The following is a 27851-nucleotide window of genomic DNA, read 5'->3' as shown; positions in this document are numbered from 1 at the left end:
TGTTCTCAGAATTATTTTTCTTTGTTGCCTTGAAGTCATACTTATTATATAATTGTACTAGCTGTGCTCTGAGCATCATGTAAGGTTCAGGTAAGTAACTAGAAAACACAGTTTGTTTAGGCAGTCACATCAAGGTTAAAGCTATTAATATTTTTTTAGTTGGCTGCAAAAGAAACCTTAAGTAGTAGTTGAAAGAACCTAACATCTGTGGCAGTCTTGGGAAGAAATTAGTTTTTTGAAATAAAAGTCTGTTTTCCCCACTTGGGGTTTTCTAGTTTTTAAAAGTTTAAGACTGCAAAGGAAAATAAAAGAAATCATTCCATACTTCAGAACTGGTTTACACAGGAAATGTTTGTTTAACCCCAGGTTTGGGTCAGGTGCTATCCTGGGCACTGGAAATTGAACAGAAGAAACAGGCTCTATTTTCGAGAAGTCATGAATTGAGGGGGCGAGAGGATGGGGTTGAAGGGAATAACAAGTGAGTAAGCATATTATCATGATGTGTTAAAGTAGTTTTCAGAGAAACAGGTGATGATACTAAGTTGCAGATGTAGAGATTTGCACAGGATGCAGAAAGAAGGAATGGAGCCTAACCAAAGGAGCCTGGAGAGACCTGAGACAGTGTCCCAGAGAGAGTGGTGCCAGAACCCAATTTGGAAGAAGAATAGGAATTCTCCAGAGGCTGAGATGAGTACTTCAAAGAGAAGAAGCCACATATGCAAAGGCACAGGTGGGTGACAGTATGACACATTTGTAGAACATTATAAGAATGAGGAAAATGACAAGTGTTAAAGCTTGAGAAGAAGGAGGAGGCCAGATAACCAAAGGTCTCATTTGCCATTCTAAGGATTTTAAACTTTATTCTGAAATTTATGGAATCAAAGGTTTTATGTGAGGGGAACTGTCCTGGCAATAATGTCTAGAGAATGAATTTAGGAGGTTGAAGACAACTGAACAGATTGAAGCTTAGAATATGGGCTGTTAGAGTAATTTAAATGATGGGTGAGTGAGGCTCTAAACTCAAGCAGAGACGGTGAAGAATATGTGACAAATATTAATGTTGTACAATACATAGGGCATGGTTTTTGCAATAGAAAAGTTGGGAGAGATGAGTCAAGAACAAGGGTAGGTTGACTTCCAAGTTTATACCTTGCTTAGCTGAATGGAGGGAGATGTCATGTACCAAGTAGAAAGTACAGGGGGTGCACAATTTTGATTTTATACATGTAAAATTGATCATAAAATCTAAAAAGGAAATGTGAGCCAGAAGACTAGAAGTAGGAGTAGTCAAAATCATGGTACATGAAATTGGCCAGCAGAGAGCATTAATTAGAATGAGAAACAAAGGGGTAATGGATTAAACCCAGGAAAACATCAATATGTATGGAATTGTTGGAAGAAAAAGAACTAAGAAGAAAAGGAATCGGACTTCAGGTAGGAGAAAAGCTGGAAGAGTGATGTCATTGAGCCCAAAGGGGAAATGAATCTCAGAGAGTTAGTAGTGTTAGATGCCACAAGTCAAGTGATAGGGAAAGGGTAAATTGGAATTAGTAACTAGGAGAACATTGGAGATCTTGGCAAGAGCAATGTCAGTGAATTAGGGTGAACAGAAGTCAGATTATTCTATGTTAGATTATTATAGGAAGGTGAGAACTAATAGGCTGTTGTAGACTGTTTCAAGTTTAAATGAAGGGAAGTAAAGTATTTAGAGGGGAGAAAACTAGGGAGCATTTATATGTTAATGATTGAGGCAATAATGTATACACATGTTGAGGGTGAATTAAAGAAGAGATCACTGAGTGGAACAAATTTTCTGAGATGTTATGAGGGAAGTAGGAGCATAGGTGGAGGAATTAACCTTTACCTGAGGCTGGAGGGAAAAACCTACAGAAAGATGGGATTGCAGATAAATTTTTGTTTCATTTGGAGGTCGTGAAGGAATTTCTGCCTGCTGACCGTATTTTCTGTAAGGCAGAAGGATCTCATTCTTCAGAATTTTTTATTGATGTCATAATAGTTTATAACCTGAAATTTCAGTTGAAAATTATTATTTCTCAGTCACCATATATATGTGCCCCTTTACCCCTTATGCCCACCCCCTCCACCCCCTTCCCCTCTGGTAACCACTAATCTGTTCTCTTTGTCCATGTGTTAGATTATCTTCCACATATGAGTGAACTTGTATGGTGTTTGTCTTTGGCTTATTTCACTTAACGTAATACCCTGAAGGCTCATCCATGTTGTTGCAAGTGGGACGAGTTTGTCTTTTTTTATGGCTTAGTAGTATTCCACTGTCTATATATACCACATCTTCTTTATCCATTTATCAGTCGATGGGCACTTGGCTTGCTTGTGCATCTTGGCTATTGTGAATAATGCTGCAGTGAACATAGGGGTGCACACATCTCTCTGAATTGTTGACTTCAAGTTCTTTGGGTAAATACCCAGTAGTGGGAGCACTGGGTCATGTGGTATTTCTATTTTTAATTTTTTGAGAAACGTCCGTACTGTTTTCCATAATGGCTTTCCAGTTTGCCTTCCCACCAGCAGTGTATGAGGGTTCCCTTTTCTCCACATCCTCTCCAACATTTGTTATTTTTTGTCTTGGTGATCATACCCATTCTAAGAGGTGTAAGGTGATATCTCAGTATGGTTTTGATTTGCATTTCCCTGATGATTAGTGATGTTGAACATGTTTTCATGTGTCTATTGGCCATCTGTATATCTTCTTTGGAAAAATGTCTGTTCAGGTCCTCTGCCCATTTTTTGATTGGGTTGTTTGTTTTGTTGTTGTTGAGGTGTATGAGTTCTTTATATATTTTGGAGATTAATCCCTTGTTGGATATATGATTTGCAAATATTTTCTCCCAGTTGGTGGGTTGTCTTTTCATTTTGTTCCTGGTTTCCTTTGCCTTGCAGAAGCTCTTTACTCTGATGAAGTCACATTTGTTTATTTTTTCTTTTGTTTCCCTTGCCCAAGTAAACATGGTATTCAAAAAGATCCTTCTAAGACTCGTCTCTAAGAGTGTACTGCCTATATTTTCTTCTAGAAGTTTTATGATTTAACGTCCTACCTTTACCAAACCAAGTGGGCTCACCTCCTGGTGAGTTAAATAAGACTCTACACCAGTGGAAGTTGTCTCACAATGTGAAGTGTATTTGCAGCAAGTAGGAGGCCATGAGGAATCATTGCCAAAGTTATGGCATCCCCAAACAGGGAAGGAGGAAGTTTTATTTCGGTTGGGGAATGAATATTCAAAAGGGAGAAGCGGGTATTTGCTTGCACAGGCTCAGCTGAAGAACATGCTTCCACATAATGAGGCCTAAACTCCTCCTGGAGCCATCTTTGCATTAAAAATGAGGCAAAGGTCATTGGCATAGCTCTTGTGATGAGGCTTGGTCAGTTTCAGGATGGCTGGTGGTTACATGTCCCTTGAGTTTCTCACTTGGTGAGTTTCAGGATGATTAGTGGTTACATCTCCTTAACATACAAAAGGAAAAGAAGCAACTTGGAAAACCAGTTAATTGCTTCCAAACCCCGCTTTGAGTTTCTCGAGGCACCTAGTCAGTGACACTACCTTTAAGTCTTTAATCCATTTTGAGTTAATTTTTGTGTATGGCGAAAGATAATGGTCTGCTTTCATTCTTTTGCATGTAGCTGTCCAGTTTTCCCAACACCATTTATTGAAGAGACTTTCCTTTCTCCTGTGTTCTTATCTCCTTTGTTGAAGATTAGCTGTCGGTAGATGTGTGGTTTTATTGCTGGGCTTTCATTTCTGTGCCATTGATCTGTGTGTCTGTACCAGTACCATGCTGTTTTGCTTATTATAGCTTTGTGTAGTATATTTTGAAGTCAGGGATTGTGATGCCTCCAGCTTTGTTCTTTTTTCTCAGGATTGCTTTAGCTATTCAGGATATTTTGTTGCCCTATGTGAATTTTAGGATTCTGTATTCTATTTCTGTGAAAATGTCATTGGGATTCTGATTGGGATTGCATTGAATCTATAGATTGCTTTAGGTAGTATGGACATTTTAACTATGTTTATTCTCCCAATCCATGTGCATCGATTTCTTTCAAGAATGTCTTATATTTTCATTGTATAGGTCTTTCACCTTCTTGGTTAAATTCATTCCTGGATATTTTATTCTTTTGGTTGAGATTATAAATGGTGTTGTCTTCTTGAGTTCTCTTTCGTTAGTTCATTATTACAGTATAGAAATGCAACTGATTTTTCTAAGTTGATTTTGTATCTTGCAACTTTGCTGTAGTTGTTGATTATTTCTAATAGTTTTCTGATGGATTCTTTAGGGTTTTCTATATATAAAGTCATGTCGTCTGCAAACAGCAAGAGTTTCACTTCTTCATTGCCTATTTGGATTCCTTTTATTCCTTTTTCTTGACTAATCGCTCTGGCCAAAACCTCTTACTATGTTTACTAAGAGTGGTGAGAGTGGGCACCTTTGTCTTGCTCCTGTTCTCAGAGGCATGGCTTTCAGTTTTTCACCATTGAGTGTGATGTTGGCTGTAGGTTTGTCATATATGGCCTTTATTATGTTGAGCTCCTTTCCTTCTATACCCATTTTATTGAGAGTTTCTATCATAAATTGGTGTTGGATCTTGTCAAATGCTTTCTCTACATCTATTGAGATGATCATATGGTTTTTATTTCTCGTTTTGTTAATGTGATGTATCACATTGATTGATTTGCGGATGTTGAACCATCCGTGTCTCTGGTATAAATCCCACTTGATCATGGTGTACAGTCCTTTTAATGTATTGCTGTATTCAGTTTGCCAAAATTTTGTTGAGTATTTTTGCATCTATAATCCTCTGCGATATTGGCCTGTAATTTTCCTTCTTTGTGTTGTCCTGGTCTGGCTTTGGGATCAGGGTGATGTTGGCCTTGTAAAATGTGTTAGGAAGTGTTCCATCTTCTTCCATTTTTTGGACTAGTTTGAGAAGGATAGGTATTAAATCTTCTTTGAATGTTTGGTAGAATTCTCCAAAGAAGCCACCTGGCCCTGGACTTATTTTTTGGGAGGTTTTTGATTACTGTTTCAATCTCTTTACTTGTGATTGGTTTATTCAGATTCTCTATTTCTTCTTGGTTCAGTTTTGGGAGGTTGTATGAGTCTAAGAATTTATCCATTTCTTTTAGATTGTCCAATTTGTGGGCATATAGTTTTTCATAGTATTCTCTTGTAATCCTTCGTATTTCTGTGGTATCCATTGTAATTTCTCCCCCTCCATTTCTAATTTTATTTATTTCAGCCTTCTCTCTTTTTTTCTTAGTCTTGCTAAGGGTTTGTCAATTTTGTTTATCTTCTCAAAGAACCAGCTCTTAGTTTCATTGATCCTTTCTACTGTTTTTTTGGTCTTTATTTCATTTATCTCTGCTCTAATTTTTATTATTTCCCACCTGCTGACTTTGGGCTTTATTTTTCTTCTTTTTCTGATTCTGTTAGGTGTAATTTAAGATTGCTTATTTGAGATTTTTCTTGCTTGTTAAGGTGGCCCTGTATTGCTATGAATTTCCCTCTTAGGACCACTTTTGCTGCATCTCATACGAGGTGGGGATCTCATTTTTTAAGATATTGATTACAGTAGCAATTTTTGGATCTTTGGGTACTTTAAAATGTTAATCAAATAATGAGATTCAATCTGTGCTTTGGACACTTTTTAGGAAGTCATGGCTCCGAGTTCACTCCTTACTTTGTTTCAATAAGAAAGCTCTGCTTTTATCAGTTTTACAAGTTTGACATCTGTGTTACTTTTTGTTTTTTTAAGAAAGGAATTTCATCATGAATTTCAAAATTAGGAGGGGGAAGAGAGAATGCTTTAAAAAAGTGATAAGCCTGAAAAGAGACTGGAAAGAAATATAGGAGTTCAACAGGTGTGTGGGATAGATGGAAAGGCATTCAAATAAGGGAGAAGCTTGTCCAATGATAAGGAGGCATGAGAGGACATGATGTCCTCACTGTACTATTATAAATAGTAATTTTAAATGTCATTTTTCAATTATTTATTAGTATTACATAGAAATACAGGTGATTTTTGTATATTGACCTTGGATCCAGTGACTTTGCTAAATTTACTTTTTTCTAATAGCTTGTTTGTAGAGTTTTTAAAAAATTTTCTGCATACACAATTGTCATCTGTAAATAATGGCCATTTTTTTTCTTTTCTAATAGTAATATCTTTAAAAAATTTTTTTCTTATACCACTGTAGAGCAAGGCCGGTACAATGTTGAATACAAATGATAACATTCAGTATTTCACCATTTAATACAGTGCTACCTTTAATTTGTTTGTGGATATGTCATTAGAGTAAGGACATTCTCTTATATTCCCAATGTGCTGTGAGTTTATATCATAAATGGGAGTAGCATTTTGTCATATTCAGCTTTCTGCATTGATTGAAATGATCATGTTGTTTTTCTCCATACATTTAACAGAGAAATACATTGACTAAACTTTTATGTTAACCAATGTTACATTCCTGAAATAAATCCTACTTGGTCATGATGTATCATAATGTATGCATATGTATGTGTAAGATCAGGTTTGTTCCTTAGTAAATAGAAGCTTGATGACGTGATCAAGATTGTGTTCTAAGAACTCAGAGCAGAAAGAATTTTTTATCATCCAAGTCTGAAGAATAGATGGAATCATAATACCTAGAGAGCAAGGGGAATGCAAGGATAAGAGTAACAGGAGCAAAAGGCTCAGAGGGAGAATAAATACAGCATCTGTAGGGCCCAGTGGGGAAACTAGCCTTGCTGGTGTAAAGGGTTCCTAATGGGATAAAAGAAAAAATAATACTGTAAATGGAAGCTAGAGTTAGGTTGCCAAAGACCTTGAATGCTCCTGGCCACCCTGGTGTCTTTCCCAGGTGGCCCTGCATAGCATGCAATGCCTCCTATCTCTAGGATCTGTGAGGATAATAAACCTTAATTTTTTTTTCCTGAGCCTCTTCTGAATCTCTTCTAGTCACGCCTGACTGACCAGCTCATAAAATACAAAACAATAAGCATTTCTACACATTTAATTGGACAACTTAGATGAAAAAGACCAATTCCTTGAAATGCAATCTGAATTGTTCTATAACTATTAACGAAATTTAATTCATAATTGAAAATCTCCCTCAAAAAAAAATCTGAAGGTCCAGATTATTTCTCTGGATAATTCTACTAAATGTTTAAAGAAGAATTAAAATGAATTTTATATACTCTCTTCCATAAAATATAAGAGGGAACACTATTCAATTAATTTCATAAGATGGTATTACCTTGATATGAAAACCAAAGACTACAAAAAAAGAAAACTGACCAATATCTGTGGTGAATAAGTAACAAAAGTCCTTAACAAAATAATAGCAAATAGAATTCAATAATGTATAAAAAAAGTTATAAACCATGATCTAGTGGGGTCTATTCCAATATTTGGTCCAATATTTGAAAACCAATGTAATCCTCTATAATAACATAACAGACAAGAAAAATCTTATGATCATATCAATTGATGCAGATAAAGCATTTGACAAAATCAAACACCCGTATATAATAAAAACTCGCAGAAGAACAGGAACAGAGGAGAACTTCCTCAACTTGATAAAGAACATCTAGGAAAAAAACCTCCAGCCAACTTAATACTTAATGGTGAAAGACTGAACGATTGCCACCTAAGACCAAGAACAAGACAACTATCATGACCTAGCAGTTGCACTCTGGGCATCTATTACAGAGTAATGACAACTTATGTTCACATGGACTTCTGTACATGAATTTTTAAAGCTATTGGGATATGGTATGCCGACCATACAGTTCACCCATTTAGAGTACAATCCAACAGTTAGTATATTCAGAGATATTTGCAACCAACACCACAGGCAATTTTAGAACATTTTTATCACGTCAAAAAGAAATCCCACACTCTGGCTATCACTGTCCTATCTCTTTTATCCTCCCAACCCTAAGCAGCCACTCATCTATTTTATGGCTCTATATATTTGCCTACTCTGGACACTTTAGATGAATGGAATCACATAATATATGGTCTTTTGTGACTGGCTTCTTCACTTGGAAGAATGTTTTCAAGGTCTATTCCATGTTGTAGTAACTATCATTTTTATATCTTTTTTTATCCATTTTTGTATCCTTTCAATATCATTTTATATCTGAATATTCCATTGTATGGAGATACCACATTCTGTTTATCCATTCATCAGTTGATGGACATTTGAGTTTTTTCCACCTTTTAGCTATTATGAATATAGCTGCTATAAATGTTTGTGTACAAGTTTTTGAATGTATGTTTTCATTTCTCTTGGCTATGTACCTAGAAGTGGAATTGCTGGGTAGTATGGTCACTGTTTTACCGTTTGAGGACCTACTAGATGATTTTCCAAATTTGTTCCACCATTTTACATTCCCACCAGCAGTATATATGATGCTTCCAATGTCTCCACATCCTAACACACACTCATTTTCTGGCTTTTTTTTTTTTTTTGAGGAAGATTGGCCCTGCGCTAACATCTGTTGCCAATCTTCCTCTTTTTCTTTTTTCTCCTCAAAGCCCCAGTACATAGTTGTATGTCATAGTTGTAGAGTTGTAGCTCTTCTATATGGGATGCCACCTCAGTATGGCTTGATGAGCAGTGAGTAGGACCACGCGGAGGATCCGAACCAGCAAACCCTGGGGCACCGAAGCAGAATGCACGAACTTAACCACTAACCACAGGCCGGCCCCATATTTTCTGACTTTTTTACTCTAGCCATCCTAGTGGATGTGAAGTGGAATTTTATTGTGGTTTTGATTTGTATGTCCCTGATGGCCAATGTTGGGCATTTTTCCATGTGTTTATTGGCCATTTGTATATCTTCTTTGGAGAAATGCCTATTAAGATACTTTGCCCATTTTTTAATTGGGTTATTTGTCTTTCTTTATTGAGTTGTGAGTTCTTTGTACATTCTAGATACTGGCCTCTTGTCAGATATATGATTTACAATTATTTTCTCCCATTGTGTGAGTTATCCTTTTTTTGATAGTGTACTTTGAAGCACGAACATTTTTAATTTTGATGACATCCAATTTTTCTATTTTTTCTTTTGTTGCTTATGCTGTTATATCTAAGAATTTGTAATTTGTTTCCAAATGCAAAGTCCTGAAGATTCTCTTATGTTTTCTTCTAAGAGTTTTGTGGTTTTAGCTCTTATATTTAGGTCATTAATCCATTTTGAGTTCATTTTTATATGGTTTTAGTAGGTGCAAAGGGTTCCTGGACCCAATTCCAACGTGTGTATGTGGAGGCTTCCCCACACCGACAAGCAGTTCTCAGATGCCAGCAGGGTGTCCGAGAATTCAACTCAATTTTGACACTATCTATCCTGACATAGTATCAGATTCCACAGGTAGAAGGATCAGTCCCACAAGACTGCCCTCTACTTCAGATTCCAGTCACAAGCCTAGGTTGTTGCCTGTGCTTCTGACCAACTGGCTACAAACTGGAGGTTCCAACAACCCCCTACAACTCAGGATGACAATTGCAAGTCCAGGTTGTTACCTGTACTTCCAACCGACTGGCTATAAGTCAGATTCCCACAGCCCCCTCCTTGGGTTCAATTAAGTTGCTAGAATGGTCTTTAGCACCCTTGTCAAAAATCACAAAACTCAAGAAAACTCGTTTACTCATTAGATGACTGATTTATTAGAAAGGATAGTAAAGGATGTGAATCAACAGCCAGATGGATAGGTAGGGGCGAACTCCTGAACAAAGGAGCTTCTGTCCTCATGGAGTTTGGGACCCAGCATGGTGGCACATAGAAGAGTTCTGGTTCCCCAATGTAACAGCTCTCCAAAAAAGGCCAAAGAGCTGTCCTTGTGGGGTTTTATGGAGGCTTCATTACACAGTCATGATTGACTAAGTCATTGGCCATTGGCAATTGATTCAACCTCAAGCCCTCCCTCCCTCCCTGGAAATCAGAGGATGGGACTGAAAGTTCCAATCCTCTGATCAGATGGCTGGTTCTCCTGGCAACCAGCCCCTACCTTGAGGTGGGGTCATATTGCTCAGGAAATTCCAAGGGATTTGGGAGCTGTAAAGTCAGGAACTGTGGATGAAGACGAAATATATCTGAGAAATATATTTCAGTCATCTGAATCACCAAATATATACATTTCTTATAAATCACAGTATCACAGTAGGAGTCAAACTTCATGCTTTTGCATGGAAATCCAGTTGTCCCAGCACCATATGTTGAAAAGAATATTCTTTCCTAATTGAATGGTCCTTAGCACCCTTGTCAAAAATCACATGGGTTTATTTCTGGACTTTCAACTTTATTCCATTGATCTGCATATCTATCCTTATGCCAGTAGTACACTGTCTTGATTACCATTGCTTTGTAGTGATTTTTGAAAATAGAAAATGTGAGTCCTCCTTCAATATTCTTCTTTGTCAATATTGTTTTGGCTACTGTGGGTCCCTTGCAATTCCACATAAATTTTAAAATCAATTTGTCAATTTCTATAAGAAGTCAGCTGGGATTCTGATAGAGATTGGATTATATTTGTAGATCAGTTTGGAGAGTAATAGCATCTTAACAATATTAAGTCTTTCAGACCATGAACATGGAATATTTTTCCATTTATTTAGATCATCTTTCATTTCTTTCAACAATGTTTTGTAGTATTCAGAGCATAAGTTTTGCATTTCTTTTATTAAGGTTATTCCTAAATATTTTATTCTTTTTGATGCTATTGTAAATGGAATTGTTTTCATTTCACTTTCAGATTATTACAAGTGAATAGAAATACAACTGATTTTTGTATATTGATCTTATATCCTGTAACCTTGCTAAACTTGCTTATTAGTTCTAATAGTTTTTAGTGAATTCCTTGGAATTTTCTATATGCATGATCATGTAATCTGCAAATAGAAATAGTTTACTTCTTCCTTTCCAACATGGAAGGCTTTTATTTCTTTCTCTTGACTAATTGCCCGGGCAAGAACCTCCAGTATGTGTTGAATAGAAGTGGTGATAGTGGACATTCTTATCTTGTTCCTGACCTTAGAGAGAAAGCATCCAGTCTTTCACCAGTAAGTATGATGTTAGCTATGAGTTTTTTGTAGATTCTCTTTATCAAGTTCAGGAAGTTCCCTTCTATTTCTGTACTGATGAGTGTTTTTATCACCAGTAAACCTTTGAGGTTTACTCAAAGGGTGTTGGATTTTGCCTAATGTTTTTTCTGTATTTGTTGAGATGATCATGTGGTTTTTGTTTTTTTTATTTTATTGCTATAGTTTTGTACATTTGTTGATTTTTGGATGTTCAGTAAATCTTGCATTCCTGGGATAAATAACTTTTATTTGTGCTGTATAATTCTTTTTATAAGTCAATGAATTTTGTAGCTAGTATTTTTTTGAGGATTTTTGCATTCATATTCATAGTAGAATATGGATAGAATAGGCTAGAATATCATAACAGATTGGTGTGTGGTTTTCTTATGTTGTCTTTGTCTGGTTTGGTATCAAGGTAATACATCATAGAATGACTTGGGAAATATTTCTTCTATTTTTTGAAAAAGTTTTCAAGTATTAGTATTAATTCTTTAAATGTTTGGTGGAGGGGCTGGCCCAGTGGCTAGTGGTTAAGTTTGCCAATTCTGCTTCGGAGGCCTGGGGTTCGCAGGTTTGGACCCCTGGTACAGACCAATGCACCGCTTGTCAAGCCATGCTGTGGTGGCATCCCATATAAAGTAGAGGAAGATGGGCACAGATGTTAGCCCAGGGCCAATCTTCCTCAGCAAAAAGAGGAGGATTGGCAACGGATGTTAGCTCAGGGCTAATCTTCCTCACCAAAGGAAAAAAAAAAAGAATAAATGTTTGGTAGAATTCAGTAGTGAGGCCATCTGGTCCAGGGCTTTTGTGTGTAGTTTTGTTTTGTTTTGTTTTTAATTTCTAATTCTATCTCTCTTCTTGTTATAGATCTATTCAGATTGTCTATTTCTTCTTGAGTCAATTAGGTACTTTGGGACTGTCTAGGAAACTTCCTATTTCATCTAAGTTGTCTAAGGTATTGATATACAATTTTTCTTAAAATCCTTTTCTAATCTCTTTTATTTCTATAAAATTGGTAGTAATATCCTCTCTTTCATTTATGATTCTAGTAATGTGAGTCTTCTCTCTTTTTCTCTTGGTCAGTCTAGCTAAAGATTTGTCAATTTTGTTGGTCTTTTAAAATAACAGCTTTTGGATCAGATTTTTGGAGTGACATCAGCATCACGGCAGAGTGAGCTTTCCCATAAACTCTCCCTGGATAAATTACAAGAAAAAAGACATTCACATGCCAACAAAGGACACTCACACAACACAAGAGGACAGCTGAGAGACCCATGCAGCCGCACATCAGAGGGTGGAGGTGCTGGAGCCCCTGGAGGAAGTCGGGAGAGGTAAGGAGATATCCTCCCCCTCCCCATCCAATCGGTGTCTCTGGGTCTGTGTGGCTGCCAGAGAGGGGTGAGGGGTGGCCCTCTGCTGGGAAAATCATCGCTCTCCAAGTTCTCTCACAGCCTGTGGGAAAATCCCATACAGAGAAGTCTGAACTGTTGCCAGGGTGCCGTTAACATCTGAGCACACCAGGAGAACAGATAGGGAAGAGCAAGAAGCAGCCTGGTGTCGGGCAGGAAAAAGAGAGAGTCCCTCCCCACCACCGCCCGGCAGACCAGCTCAGCCGGTCAGCCAGAGTGCTCCACTCAAGGATGACAGTGGGCTCAGAATACACAGCCAGTGGCGGCAGGTGGAAACTGCAACCAGATATTGTCAGAATGAGGAAAAACAAATCATACTCAGCAGGCACAATGCAAAAATACATCAAATCTCCAGACCAGAAGGAGAATGACACGTACCCAGAAATCAACCCTGTTTGTACAGAAATATGTAACCTAAATGACAGGGAATTCAAAATAGCTATCATAAAAAAGCTCAACGAGTTACAAGAACACAAAGATAAACAATTCAATAAGATCAGGAATTTCTTCACAAAAGAGATTGAAACCATAAAGAAAAACTAATCAGAAATGTTGAAGATGAAAAACACAATGGAGGAGATAAAGGAAAATCTGGAATCTTTAAAGAACAGATCTGACAATATGGAGGAAAGAATTAGCATCACTGAGGATAGAAATGCAGGTATGCTCCAGATGGAGGAGGAGAGAGAGCAAAGACTAAAAAGAAATGAAGAAATTCTCCAAGAAATATCCAACTCATTTAGGAAATGTAACATAAAGATTACAGGAATTCGCAAGGGAGAAGAGAGGGAAAAGGAACAGAGAGCTTATTCAAGGAAATAATAGCTGAGAACCTCCCAAATCTGGGGAAGGAGCTGGAAATATCAGTACAAGAAGCCAATAGGTCACCTAAATATATCAACAGGAAAAGGCCCTCTCCAAGGCATATAGTAGTAAAGCTGGCAAACGTCAGTGACAAAGAAACTATATAAAAGGCAGCTAGACAAAAAAAAAAAAAACCTAGAAAGGAATTCCCATCAGGCTCTCAGCAGATTTTTCAACAGAAACCTTACAGGCTAGGAGAGACTGGAATAATATATACAAAATTCTGAAAGACAAAATCTTTCAGCCAAGAATACTCTATACTGCGAAAATATCATTCAGATATGATGGAGCACTTTCCCAGATAAACAAAAACTAAGGGAGTACCTGGCCATGAGACCCCCCCCCCACGCTATAAGAAATGCACAAGAAGGCCCTCATGCTGGGGGAAAAAAGAGAAAGGGGATACAAAGCATCGAGCAAGGAAAAAATTAGGTAGACAAAATCAGAAAAATAGTAGTTCTCTATCAGAATAGGTCAGCAAACACTTAAATACCAAGATAAAAGATTAAAGGAAGGAAAAAATATATATATATATAGCCTCATCACTTTAAACACATGCCCACAACACAAGAAGGAATAAGTTGTGAAAATAATGACTTACAAGGGGAAGAGGAAAGTGATCGAATTGACTTAGTCTAAGGAAATAAGAGGTCATCAGATAATGGACTGTCTCATCCACGAGATCTTGTATACAAACGTCAAGGTAACCACTAAACAAATAATCAGAACAGAACCACGTATAATAAATAAAGAGAAAACTAAAAGAGTCATCATACAGAATCACCAAACTGAATTGGTAGTCCGAAATACATGGGACAAGAAACAAAGGAAATGCAAAACAACTGGAAAATAAGCAATAAAAGAGCAACATGAAACCCTCATATATCAATAATCACTCTGAATGTAAATGGATTGAATTCTCCAATCAAAAGACACAGAGTGGCAGGATGGATTAAAAACCAAGACCCAACAATACGCTGCATCCAGGAAACACATCTCAGCTCTAAAGACAAACAGAGGCTCAGAGTGAAAAGATGGAAGACAATACTCCAAGATAATGGCAAACAAAAGAAAGCAGGTGTTGCCATACTTATATCAGACAAAGTAGACTTCAAGATAAAACAAGTAATGAGGGACAAAGAGGGGCAATACCTAATGATAAAAGGGACACTCCACCAAAATGATATTACAATTATAAATATATATGCACCCAACACAGGAGCACCAAAGTACATAAAGGAACTACTAACAAACCTAAAAAGAGATATTAACAACAACACAATAATAGTAGGGGATCTTAACACCCTACTTGCCGCAATGGATTGATCATCTAGAGAAAAAGTCAACAAGGAAATAGTGGACTTAAATGAAAAACTAGAGAAGATGGATTTAACAGACATATACAGAGCACTCCATCCAAAAATAGCTGACTACACATTCTTCTCAAGTGCGCATGGAACATTCTCAAGGATAGAACATATCTTGGGAAACAAGGCAAGCCTCTATAAATTTAAGAAGATTGAAATCAGACAAGTATCTTTTCTGACCATAATGCTATGAAACTAGAAATCAACCACAAGAAAATGACTGGGAAATTGACAAAGATGTGGAGATTAAACAACATGCTACTGAAAAACCAATGAATCATCGATGAAATTAAAGGAGAAACAAAAAAATATCTGGAGACAAGTGAAAATGAAAACACGCCATGCCAACTCATATGGGATGCGGCAAAAGCGGTCCTGAGAGGGAACTCATAGCAATACAGGCCCACCTTAACAAACAAGAAAATCCCAAATAAACAACCTTAAACTCTGCCTAACAGAACCAGAAAAAGAAGAAAAAAACAAAGCCCAAAGTCAGCAGAAGGGGGGAAATAGTACAAATTAGGGCAGAAATAAATGAAAGTGAAACCAAAAAAACAGTAGAAAGGATCAATGAAACAAAGAGTTGATTCTTTGAGAAGATAAACAGAATTGACAAACCCTTAGCCAGACTCACTAAGAAAAAAAGAGAGAAGCCTTAAATAAATAAAATTAGAAATGAAAGAGGACAAATTACAATGGATACCACAGAAATACAAAGGATTATAAGAGAATACTATGAAAAACTACATGCCAACAAATTGGACAATCTAGAAGAAATAGATAAATTCTTAGACTCATACAACCTCCCAAAACTGAACCAAGAAGAAATAGAGAATCTGAATAGACCAATCACAAGTAAAGAGATTGAAACGGTAATCAAAAACCTCCCAAAAAACAAAAATCCAGGACCAGATGGCTTCTCTGGAGAATTCTACCAAACATTCACAGAAGATTTAATATCTATCCTTCTCAAACTATTCCAAAAAATAGAGGAAGAGGGAACACTTCCTAACACGTTCTATGAGGCCCACATCACCCCGATACCAAAGCCAGACAAGGACAATACAAAGAAGGAAAGCTACAAGCCAATATCGCTGATGAACAGAGATGCAAAAATACTCAACAAAATATTGGCAAACCAAATACAGCAATATGTTAAAAAGATCAGACACCATGATGAAGTGGGATTTATACCAGGGATGCAGGGATGGTTCAACATCCACAAATCAATGTGATACACCACATTAACAAAATGAGAAATAAAAACCACATGATCATCTCAATAGATGCAGAGAAGGCATTTGACAAGATCCAACATCCATTTATGAGAAAAACTCTCAATAAAATGGGTATAGAAGGAAAATACCTCAACATAATAAAGGCCATATACGACAAACCCACAGTCAACATCATACTCAACAGGAAAATCTGAAAGCCATTCCTCTGAGAACAAGAACAAGACAAGGGTGCCCACTCTCGCCACTCTTATTCAACATAGTACTGGAGGCTTTGGCCAGAGCAATTAGGCAAGAAAAAGGAATAAAAGAAATCCAAATAGGCAACGAAGAAGTGAAACTCTCACTATTTGCCAATGACGTGATTTTATACATAGAAAATCCTAAAGAATCCATTGGAAAACAATTAGAAATAATACAGCAAAGTTGCAAGGTACAAAATCAACTTACAAAAATCAGTTGCATTTCTGTATGCTACTAATGAACTAAAAGAAAGAGAACTCAAAAAGATAATTCCATTTACAATTGCAACAAAAAGAATAAAATATCTAGGAATAAATCTAACCAAGGAGGTGAAAGACCTATACAATGAAAACTATAAGACATTATTGAAAGAAATTGATGATGACATAAAGAAATGGAAATATATTCCATGCACATGGATTGTAAGAATAAAAATAGTTAAAATGTCTATATTACCTAAAGCAATCTAGAAATCCAATGCAATCCCAATCAGAATCCCAATGACATTTTTCATGGAAATAGAATGAAGTATACTAAAATTCATATGGGGCAACAAAAGACCCTGAATAACTAAAGCAATCCTGAGAAAAAAGAACAAAGCTAGAGGTATCACAATCCCTGACTTCAAAACATACTACAAAGCAATAGTAGTCAAAACAGCATGGTACTGGTACAAAAACAGACACACAGATCAATGGAACAGAACTGAAAGCCCAGAAATAAAGCCACACATATATGGACAGCTAATCTTCCACAAAGGAGCTAAGAACATACAAGGGACAAAGGAAAGTCTCTTCGATAAATGGTGCTGGGAAAATTGGACAGCCACATACAAAAGAATGAAAGTAGACCATCTGCTTTTGCCATTCACAAAAATTAATTCAAAATGGGTCAAAGACCTGGAGGTGAAACCTGAAACTATAAAACTCCTAGAAGAAAATATAGGCAATACACTATTCAACATTGGTCATAAAGGAATCTTTTTGGATACCATGTCTACTCGGACAAGGGAAACTAAAGAAAAAATAAACAAGTGGGACTTCATCAGATTAAAGAGCTTCTGCAAGGCAAATGAAACTAGGATCAAAATGAATAGACAACCCACCAGCTGGTAGAAAATATTTGCAAATCATATGTCCAACAAGGAGTTAATCTCCATAATTTATAAAGAACTTACACAACTGAACAACAAAAAAACAACCTGATCAAAAAGTGGGCAGAGGAAATGAACAGACACTTCTCCAAAGAAGATATACAGATGGCCACCAGGCATATGAAAAGATGTTCAACATCACTAATCATCAGAGAAATGCAAATCAAAACTACACTAAGATATCACCTTACTTGTTAGAATGGCTATAATCACCAAGACAAAAAACAACAAATGTTGGAGAGGTTGTGGAGAAACAGGATCCCTCATTCACTGCTGGTGGGAATGCAAACTGGTACAGCCTCTAAGGAAAACAGTATGGAGATTCCTCAAAAAACTAAATATAGAAATAGCCTATGATCCAGCTATCCCACTACTGGGAATCTATCCAACGAACCTGAAATCAACAATCCAAAGAAGTTTATGCACCCCTATGTTCATCGCAGCATTATTCACTATAGCCAAGACATGGAAGCAACCCAATTGTCCCTCAACTTATGATTGGATCAAGAAGATGTGGTATATATGTAGAATGGAATACTACTTAGTCATAAAAAAGACAAAATTGTCCCATTTGCAACAACATGGATGGACCTGGAGGGTATTATGTTAAGTGAAATAAGCCAGAAAGAGAAAGACAAATACCACATGATTTCACTCATATGTGGAATATAAACCAACACACGGACAAAGAGAACTGTATGGTGGTTACCAGGGGCAAGGGGGTTGGGGGGTGGGCACAAGGGATGAAGGGAGGCATTTATATGGTGACTGACAAACAATAATGTACAACCAAAATTTCACAATGTTATAAACTATTAAGACATCAATAAAAAAATTTTTTAAATAACAGTTTTTGACTTAGTTAATTTTCTCTAATGTTTTCTAGTCTTCATTTCATTAATTTCTGTGCTAATCTTTATTATTTTCTTTCTTTTGCTTCCTCTAGTTTTAGTTTCATCTTCTTTTTCCAGTGTCTTAAGGTAGAAGATTAGGTATTATTTGAGATCCTTCTTCTTTTTTAGTAGTCATTTACAGCTATACATTTCTCTCTAAAGACTGCTTTAGCTGTATCCTGTAAGTTTTGGTATGTTATGTGTTCATTTTCATTCATCTCAGAGTATTGTCCAATATTTCTTTTGATTTGTTCTTTGACCCAGTGGTTTTTTTAAAAGTGTGCAGTTTAATATCCACATATTTGTGAGTTTTCCATATTTCTGTGTTATTGATTTCTAGTTTCATTCCATTGTGTTGGAGAACACACATTGTATTATTTCAATCATTTTAATTTATTGAGTTTTTTTTTTTTAATTTCCTAGCATGCAGTCTATCCTGGAGAATTTTCCATGTGCCCTTGTTATATATTCTGCTGTTATTGGAGAAATTGTTTTAGAGATGTCTGTTAGGTCTTCTTGATTTATAGTGTTCTTAGAGTCTTCCATTTCCTTGTTGATATTCTGCCTAGTTGTTCTATCCTTTATTGAAAGTGGGATATTAAAGTCTCCAACTATTATTTTTTAACTATCTAGTTCTCCCTTTATTTCTGTCAGTTTTTGCTTCACATATTTGGTGCTCTGATATTAGGTGCATTTATGTTTTTAATTATTATGTCTCCTTTTTTTCTGATTAAGGGCTTTAATGCAAAATATATAAAGTTTCAGAGTTAAATAAGAATACAGGGCTGGCCCCGTGGCTTAGCGGTTAAGTGCACACGCTCCGCTGCTGGCGGCCCGGGTTCGGATCCGGGGCGCTCACCGATGCACCACTTCTCCAGCCATGCTGAGGCCACGTCCCACATACAGCAACTAGAAGGATGTGCAACTATAACATACAACTATCTACTGGGGCTTTGGGGAAAAAAAGCAGGAGGATTGGCAATAGATGTTAGCTCAGAGCCGGTCTTCCTCAGCAAAAAGAGGAGGATTAGCATGGATGTTAGCTCAGGGCTGATCTTCCTCACACACAAAAAAAGAGTACAACCCCCCAAAAAAGATTTGAACCCTTCCTCAATGAAGATACTCAAATGTCAATTAAGTACATGAAAAGGTATTCAAAATTAGTTATTTGGGAAATGTAAGTTAAAACCACAATGAGACACCACCACACTAGAATGCCTGAAATTTAAGACTGACAATATCAAGTGTAGACAAGGATATAGTGCAACTAGAACACACACTGCTGGGAGAAATGCAAAATGATTCACCCACCTTGAATTATTTTATCTTCTTAATGGAATAGCTCTTTTATCACTATGAAATGTCGTTCTTCATCTCTAGTAACATTTTTTATTTTGAAGTTTATTTTTTCTGATATTTATATAGCCACTCCAGCTTTATTGTGTTTGCTTTTTGCATGAAATATATTTTTTCATCCTTTTACTTTCAATCTGTTTCTGTCTTTGAATCTAACACTTGTCTCTTGTAGACAGCAAATAGTTTGATCTTGTTTTTTATCTAGTCTGACAGCCTCTGCCTTTTGATTGTGTTGTGTAATCCATTTACATTTAAGGTGTTTATTGATATAGTTTTATTTACAACTACACATTACCTTTTGTTTTCTATGTCTCATCTCTTTTTTTGTTCTTCTATTCCTCTTTTACATTTACTGGATATTTTCTAAAATTGCATTTTAATTTCTATAGTCATTTCTTCAATATAATTTTTAAAGTTATTTTCTTAGTGCTTCCTCTAGAACTTACCTCCTACATCCTAACTTATCAAAATCATCTTCAGATTTATTCTAACTTAATTCCAGTGAGAAATAGAAACATTACTCCTTTATAACTCTATTCCCTTTTACCCCTTTTTGTGCTATTATTGTTATACATATGACATCTATAAATGTTATAAAACCAGCAGTACATTGTAATAATTATTATCTTATGTAATGTTATGACTTTTAAAGAAGCTGAGAAAAGAAAGAACAACAAGTAAATATTTATGGCTTTTTTATATTAAACTCATTATTTATCATTTCTGGTTCTCTTCACTTGTTCCTGTGGATTCCATTTAACATCTGGAGTTATTTTCTTAGCCCAGTACAGCTTTGCTTCCACCCACCTTCTTTGTGCTATTATTGACAAATATAATATATTTCTAAATGTTAGGCCTGACAATACATTATATGCATATTGTTTTATATAATTACTTTTCAAATCAGTTAAGAGAAGAATAAGAAATGTGCATATATACTATCTATATTTTATAATTACATACTTACCTTTTCCAGTGCTCTTTGTTTTATCATGTGTATTCAAATTACCATCTGAAGAACTTCCTTTAATGTTTCTTGCAAGGTGGGTAGTAGCAACAAATTCTTTGTTTTTGTTTATCTGGGGATGTCTTTATTTCATCTTCATATTTGAAAGATAGCTTTGCTGAATATATGATTCTTGGTTGACAGGTTTTTTCCTTTGAGTTCTTTGAATATGTTGTCCCACTGCTTTCTAGCCTCTATTATTTCTGATAAGAAGTCAGCTGTTACTATTATTAGGTTTCCCTTATAAGTGACAGGTGTTATTCTCTTGCTGTTTTCAAGAGTATCTCCTTGTTTTTTGGCTTTCAGCATTTTAAATAAATATGATGTATCTAATTGTTGATCACTGTGTGTTTATTCTACTTGGAGTTTCTTGAGTTTCCTGAATATGTAGGTTGTTATTTTCAGTAAATTTGGGATACTTTCAGTCATTATTTCCTCAAAATATTTTTCTGCTCCCTTCTCTCCTCTCCTGGTACTCCTGTTATGCATATGTTGGTGTACTTAATGGTGACTCAACATTTCTCTGAGGCTCTTTTCATTTTTCTTCATTCTTTCTTCTCTCTCTTTTTCAGATAACATACCTGGCTCCAGGAATGTAATCTGGATTACAACCTTATGCATATGATGGAATAAGGAATAAAAATTCATAAGGATTACATCCCCTTATGCCTGTGATGGAATAACAAGAACCAGACTTCCCTACAGCATCCAACAAGCGAAGAGCCAGATGAACTACATGAATCAAACATTTTCAGATACTGGACAATAGGAGCTCAGGACAGTGTCTGGAGGCAGGAACCAAGTGAGGGGTCCCCACAGCTTCCCCAGCTCAGAGCCTACAGAGAGCTTCTAGATCAGAGTGAGGAGGGGATTCAGGCAGAGCATGGAGGTACCCCTGATTCAAGGAAACAGGATTCAGAATTTGAGGAGGGAAAGGCAGCTAGAAATCTAGGGCCCAAGTACCAAAGAGGAGGGAGCTATACAGGTCAAGTTCTGGAGATCTGCATGTGTGTTTGCTTGACTTTTTGCCTAGGCACTGATCAGTGTATGCATGTGAGCAAACTACCCAGACTGGGTAAGAACCACCGGACAGAAGCAGGCTGAACAATCCCTGGGGTCAGTCAGAGCTGGGAAGAATTCATGACCCCAGCAGCCAGAGTGGAAAACCTCCTATCTGATGGGTCATAGTATAGAGTCCTCAGACAGGTATTGCCCTGTAGTGGAGCCAAATTACCCTGTGTTGGTCTCACCTAACAAAACTTTAAAAGTATCCTCAAAAAGACCAAACTGTTTCTAACTAACTGCATTATAAAACAAAGTCCAAAAATATTTAAAGGAACACTGTGATGGTTAATTTTACGCCTCAATTTGACTAGGCTAAGGGATGCCCAAATAGCTGATAAAGCATTATTTCTGGGTTTTTCTGTGAGAGTGCTTCTGGAAAAGGTTAGCATTTATATGGTAGACTGAGTAAAGAAAATGTGCCCTCACCAATGTGGGTGGGCATCATCTAATCCATTGAGGGCCCAAATAGAACAAAAAGATGGAGGAAGGACGAATTCTGTCTCTATTTGAGCTGGGACATCTGAACTTCTGGTTCTTGGGCCTTCAGCCCTTGGACTGAATTATACCACCAGCTTTCCTGGTTCTTCAGCTTGCAGATGGCATGTCATGGGACTTCTCAGCCTCTATTAACTGTGTGAGCCAGTTCCTATAACAAATCTCCTCTTATCTATATCTACATGTATCCTATTGGTTCTGTTTCTCTGAAGAATCCTGACTAATACAAACACACACGCGTGCGTGCGTGCAAAATTCACCAACATAAAATTCACAATATCTAGCCTCTAGTCCAAAATTACAAGGCATGCACGAAGGCTTAGAAGTTCAATTCATAACGAAGAGAAATCAACCAATAGAAACCCACCCATAAGTGACACTTATGAAAGAATTAGTATATAAAGACTTGCAAATATCTATTATACACAGATGCCCTACAGTCACAAAGGTGAAGGAAATTATGACCCTAAGAAGATAAATGGGCAATATAAAAATGACTGAGATGAAAAATCAAAGCACCCTCACATTCTCATTAAAATTAGAATGAGGTAGCATAATATGCTGATGGACTGTAGAGCCAAAGTGCCAAGTTCTATTCCTAGCTCTGAAAATTACCATCATGGGGTCCTGTTCCAGTTAGGGAAACATGCTGTGCCTTAGTTTTCTGTTTTGAAAAATGAAGACAGTAATAATGCCTTCCTTTTAGGTTGCTATAAAGATAAGTGGGTTAATATTTTTAAGAAATATAGAAGATATTTTATGGGCTGTATAAATGCTTATGAAATTAACTGAAAGACACATAAGCCAGTGGCCTGCCATAAACACAGTAAGTACCTCCATTTTACCTCCTTCTTTATTGCTGCAATTTCAGCTGCATTAACACTGAAATCCTGGGCTATGTCTCTTTTCTCTGCATCCTCAAGGCCTATTCTAGAGCCCAGAGGGCAGGAAATTCTCCCTTTATGGAAATTTTTTTGTTCATATTGTTAAAGGTTTCATTTTTATTTTTATTTTATTTTATTTATTTTTGTTAGGAAGATCAGCCCTGAGCTAACATCCATGCCAATCCTCCCCTTTTTTTGCTGAGGAAGACCAGCCCTGAGCTAACACCATACCTATCTTCCTCCACTTTATGTGGGACGCTGCCACAGCATGTCCTGACAAGCGGTGTATTGGTGCTTGCCCGGGGTCCGAATAAAGGTTTTATTTTTATAATCAAATAATTGCAGCTGATAAGCACCAAAGCTGTTACCTATAGAGACCATACTCCAACTCAGGCACGGGTCCCCACTATGCAAAGAAGAGCTGCTACTAGGAAAGCTGGTGGCAAATGCAAGAGCAAATGACAGGAATCTTCAAAGTCCATGGTGATGTCAGAGTCGAGGCCAGAGTGGTCTCAGACAGAGTAGACCCTGCAGCCACAGGGCACACCCCTGATGTTCCTGCCCATCTCCCACTGGCTTTGGGGAACCTCACAAAGGCAGCTTGTTCCAAAGTTGGTACCCCGAGTCTACTCATTTAGGTACACAAGCTTTATTTGTTGTTGTTAGTGTTTCCATCAAATCTCTTCAATTTGAACCTTTCAGTATTTCCTAGGTTTTAGATGTTTTGCTTATAAAAAGCATATAGCTAAATACTACTTATTTTTTCCACTATAAGTCATTTAACTGGATGATTTAGTCCATTTACATTGAATGTAAGTAATGATATGTTTATATTTAAATAGATCATCTTATTTTGTGCTTCCCATTTGTTCCATTTGTTCTGTATCCCCTCCCCTTTTCCATCCTTAAATCTTTTTGGGTTGACAACTTTTAATCATTCTATCTTTTTTCTCTCTTCCAGGCTGAAGTTACTTATTCTATTATTTTTATTCTAGAGATTAGTATAGAAATGCACCACATGCCTTAGTATTTAGCAAAGTCCAATATTAGTTGGTGTTTACTATCTTCCTAGAAAATAAAAAGTTTAGATTTATGAACACTTTTCTGCATATGTTTTAGAAAATATATGTACCCATATCTGTTGGAACTAGGAGTGAAATTGCTGAGTAGTAGGATATACAGATGTCAGCTTTAATATTTAATACTGCCAAACAATTTTATAATATGATTGAACCAATTTACGTTCCCACTAGTAGTGTATGTTGTGCATTTTCCCTCATCATTGCAAACATGTAGCGTTGCCTTTTATTTTACTGGGTCTGGTGGCTGTGAGTTGGTATCTCATTGTGGTTTTATTTTATATTTGATGCCTAATGAAGTTGAGTGCCTTTTCCTATGTTTATTTGCCATTTGGATATCCTACTCTTTTTTTCCCTTTTGATATCCTTTTTGTGTATTCATGTTTCATGCTCATTGTTCTATTGCATTGACTGTCTGTTATTGATTTCTAGGAGTCCTATATATTTCAAGAATTCAAGTCTTTGTAGATTTTAAGAATTTCAAATATCTTCCCCTACTCAGTTGCTTCCCTTTCATTCTCTTAAAACGGTTTCTTTCAGTAAACTTTTGGTAAAATTTTTAATGAACTTTGCTTTATCAGTGCATTCTTTTATGGGGAATATATTTGATGTCCTGTTTAAGAAAGCTTTACCGATCATGAAGATGCTTTTCTGTGTAATATGATACTGTAGTGTTAGTGGGCATCTTCATCTCATTCCTGATCTCAGGGGAAAAGCTTTCAGTAATTCACATTAGGTATGGTATTTGCTATGGTATTTTATAGATATGTCTAATCAGATTAAGTTGATTTTCTTATATTCCTAGTTTGCTAAAAGGGATTTTTAGAAAATTTATCATGAATGAATGTTGAACTTTACTGGATGATTTTATTGAATATACAGAGATGATCATATGTCTTTTCTCCTTTTTTCATGTTCATGTGGTGAATTACATTGATTTTCACCTGATAAACCACCTCGCATTTCTGGAACACACTCCACTTGGTTATGCTATATAATCATTTCCATACACTGCTGGATTTGATTGCTAATATTTTGTTGAAGATTTTTTAATGCATGCTTATGAGAGTGATTGGTCTATAATGTTCCTTTGTTTAGTCAGAGTTATGCTGCTTTTTCAAATCATGTTGTTAAATGTTCCTTTTAAAAAATAGTTAAAATGTTAATAGTTCAAATAGTTAAAAATGTTCCTTTTTTTTTAACTATTCCCTGGAAAACTTTGTGTAAGATTGGTGTTTCTTTTAAATTTTTTGAAATAATTTACCAAAGAGCCATTCTAGATCTAGAGTTTTCTTTGTTGGAGGGTTTTAATAATGCAAAAAGAGTATATAGGAATTAGGGACCACAGCCTTTCTTAGTGATACAGATTTCATTTGCTCCAAACTTACTTGAGTGTCTCAATGATGAACCTTGAGAGTCTCAATGATTCAGGATCCTGACTATATCTATATCAGACACACAAAAGTTACCATAGGTGTTTCCCCACTTCCTCCTCTACAAATTAGGTCACCTTTTTGAGGACTGCTGATGAAGAGATGCTGATTGTATGCTGAAAGCCATTTAGGGGCATCATCCAACTGTTTCCAAATTTGAGTCCAGTTCTTTTTCAGATTCACAAACTGACTTTCTTAAGGCATATAAAGATGAGCATACTCTTAGTGACAGACTCATAGTATTTAAAGTCAGAGTCTTAGGTACCTCTTAGTGGAATTGTTGGCTCATAGGGATGTAAATGTTCAATTTGAGTAGTTAACAGCTGAAGAGTTTTCCAAAGTGGTTGTACAGTACAGATTTACCACCCATCAACTACTCCATATCCTCACCAACACTTTATATTGTCGATCTTTAATGTTTCCTATTCTGATGGGGATGTAGTACTATTGTGTTGTGGTTTAAATTTGCATTTCCCTGATAATTAACAAAGTTTATTGGCCATTTGGGTATCTTTCTGTTCAAGTTACTTGTCCATTTTAAATTGGATTTTCTGCCTTTTTTCTTATGTATTTTTAGGAGTTCTTCATATATTCTGGATGTGTCCTTTGTCAGTTAAGGGTATTGCAAATATCTTTTCCCATTCTGTGTCTTGCCTTTGAACTATCTTAATTATATTTTAATAAACATAAAATCCTCATTTTAATGCATTGTAGTTTAATGTGTAGTCTAATTTATCAAGTTTTTTAAAATTTATGATTAGTGCTTTCTGTAACCCTTAAAAGGAAAAAAAAAAAATCTTTCCCTATTTCAAAGATACTCTCCTATTTTATCTTCTAGAACTGCACTGTCCAATATGGTAGCCACTAGCTGAATGTGCCTATTTAAATTAATTAAAATCACTAATGTGTGATTTTTAACTTAAGTTAAAAGTTAAGTTTCTCAGTTGCACTAGCCATATTTAAAGTGCTCAATAGCCACATATGGCTAGTGACTGCTATACTGGACAGTACAGGTATACGATATGTCCATCATTACAGAAAGTTCTATTGAACATTGCTGATCTAGAATCTGTATTGTTCTACCATTCACATTTAGATCTATAATCCATATGCTATTAAGTTCGTGAATAAAATAAGGTAGGGATCAAGTTTTATTTTTCATGAATATATATATAAACAACCAGCCCTGGTGGTCTAGTGGTTCAGTGGTGTTCTCACCGCAAAGGCCCAGGTTTGTTATGTTACCTGGTCAGGGAACATCACCTGTCTGTCAGTTGTCACATTGCAGCACCTGCGTGTTGCTGTGATGCTGAAAGCTATGCCGCTGGTATTTCAAATACCAGCAGGGTCACCCATGGTGAACAGGTTTCAGTGGAGCTTCCAGACTAAGACAGACTAGGAAGAAGGACCTGGCCACCTACTTCCGAAAATATTGGCCATGACAACCCTATGAATAGCAGCACAACATTGTTTGGTATAGTACTAGAAGATGAGAAGATGGCACAAAAAGACCAGGCAGGGTTCCACTCTGTTGTACACAGGGTCGCTAGGAGTCACGATGTACTCATCGGCACTAACAACAAATATATATCCACCAAAAGACAAGTACAAGAATATTCATAGCAGCATTCTCCTTAATATCCAAAAACTGGAAACAACCCAAATGTTCAATAGTAGAATGGATAAATAAATTATGATGTATTCACATAACGGAGTAATGTGCTGCTACGCCCAACAGTATGAGTGAATCTCAAGCTATAATGTTGAATGAAAGAAGCCAGACACAAGAGAATATATAGTGTAGTACTCTATTTATTTAAAGTTTTAAAAGTACAAAAGTAATCTATGGTGTTAGAAGTCAAGATAGTGGTTTCCTTTGCGGGGAAGGGATGGGGTATTTGTTGGGAGGGGCATGAGGGGGGCTTCTGGAGTGTGGATAACAATCTGTTTCACTGGATGGTGGTTATAGAGTTGTGTTCATTTGTGATGACCCATTAAGCATTAAACTATTAAAGGATAGGGGTTTTTTTAAGATGTAAAATCTTTACTGTCATATAGATATAAAATGAATAGATTTTATTTAATTAATTGGTGAGGGAACAAGAAGTTACTACTGGTTCAAAAGACATGAAATGAATTTACAAACAGATGCAGAACTGGTGTTTTTGTGGGAGGTGGCTGGAGGGAAATCAGTTGTCCCTCCACTGGACAATTTATTTGCTTATCTATAGATAAGAATAATTTGGGGG

At 36.4% G+C, this 27851-nt stretch overlaps 1 protein-coding gene across 1 annotated transcript; it reads left to right on the top strand.

Moving 5' to 3' along the window:
* Nucleotides 1–65: 65 nt before the first annotated feature.
* Nucleotides 66–26293, top strand: LOC147917182 (uncharacterized). Its single transcript, XM_087429258.1, has 4 exons — nucleotides 66–730; nucleotides 11988–12075; nucleotides 12249–12451; nucleotides 21219–26293. Exons 1-4 carry the CDS (start codon nucleotides 717–719, stop codon nucleotides 21220–21222), a joined length of 309 nt encoding a protein of 102 aa, XP_087285384.1. The 5' UTR covers nucleotides 66–716; the 3' UTR covers nucleotides 21223–26293.
* The last annotated feature ends 1558 nt before the right edge of the window (nucleotides 26294–27851 follow it).

This window comes from Ceratotherium simum, chromosome 4 (assembly GCF_057802395.1).
Source record: "Ceratotherium simum simum isolate JZ-2026a chromosome 4, ASM5780239v1, whole genome shotgun sequence".
Lineage (NCBI taxonomy): Eukaryota > Metazoa > Chordata > Mammalia > Perissodactyla > Rhinocerotidae > Ceratotherium > Ceratotherium simum.
This window is presented reverse-complemented; position numbering and strand designations above follow the sequence as displayed.

What these genes read in the sequence shown, in the direction of transcription:
- LOC147917182 (XM_087429258.1), top strand. An exon ending in TTTCATCTAAGTTGTCTAAG is followed by an intron (nt 12,076 to 12,248) that starts GTATTGATATAC and finishes TTAAAATAACAG; the next exon opens with CTTTTGGATCAGATTTTTGG.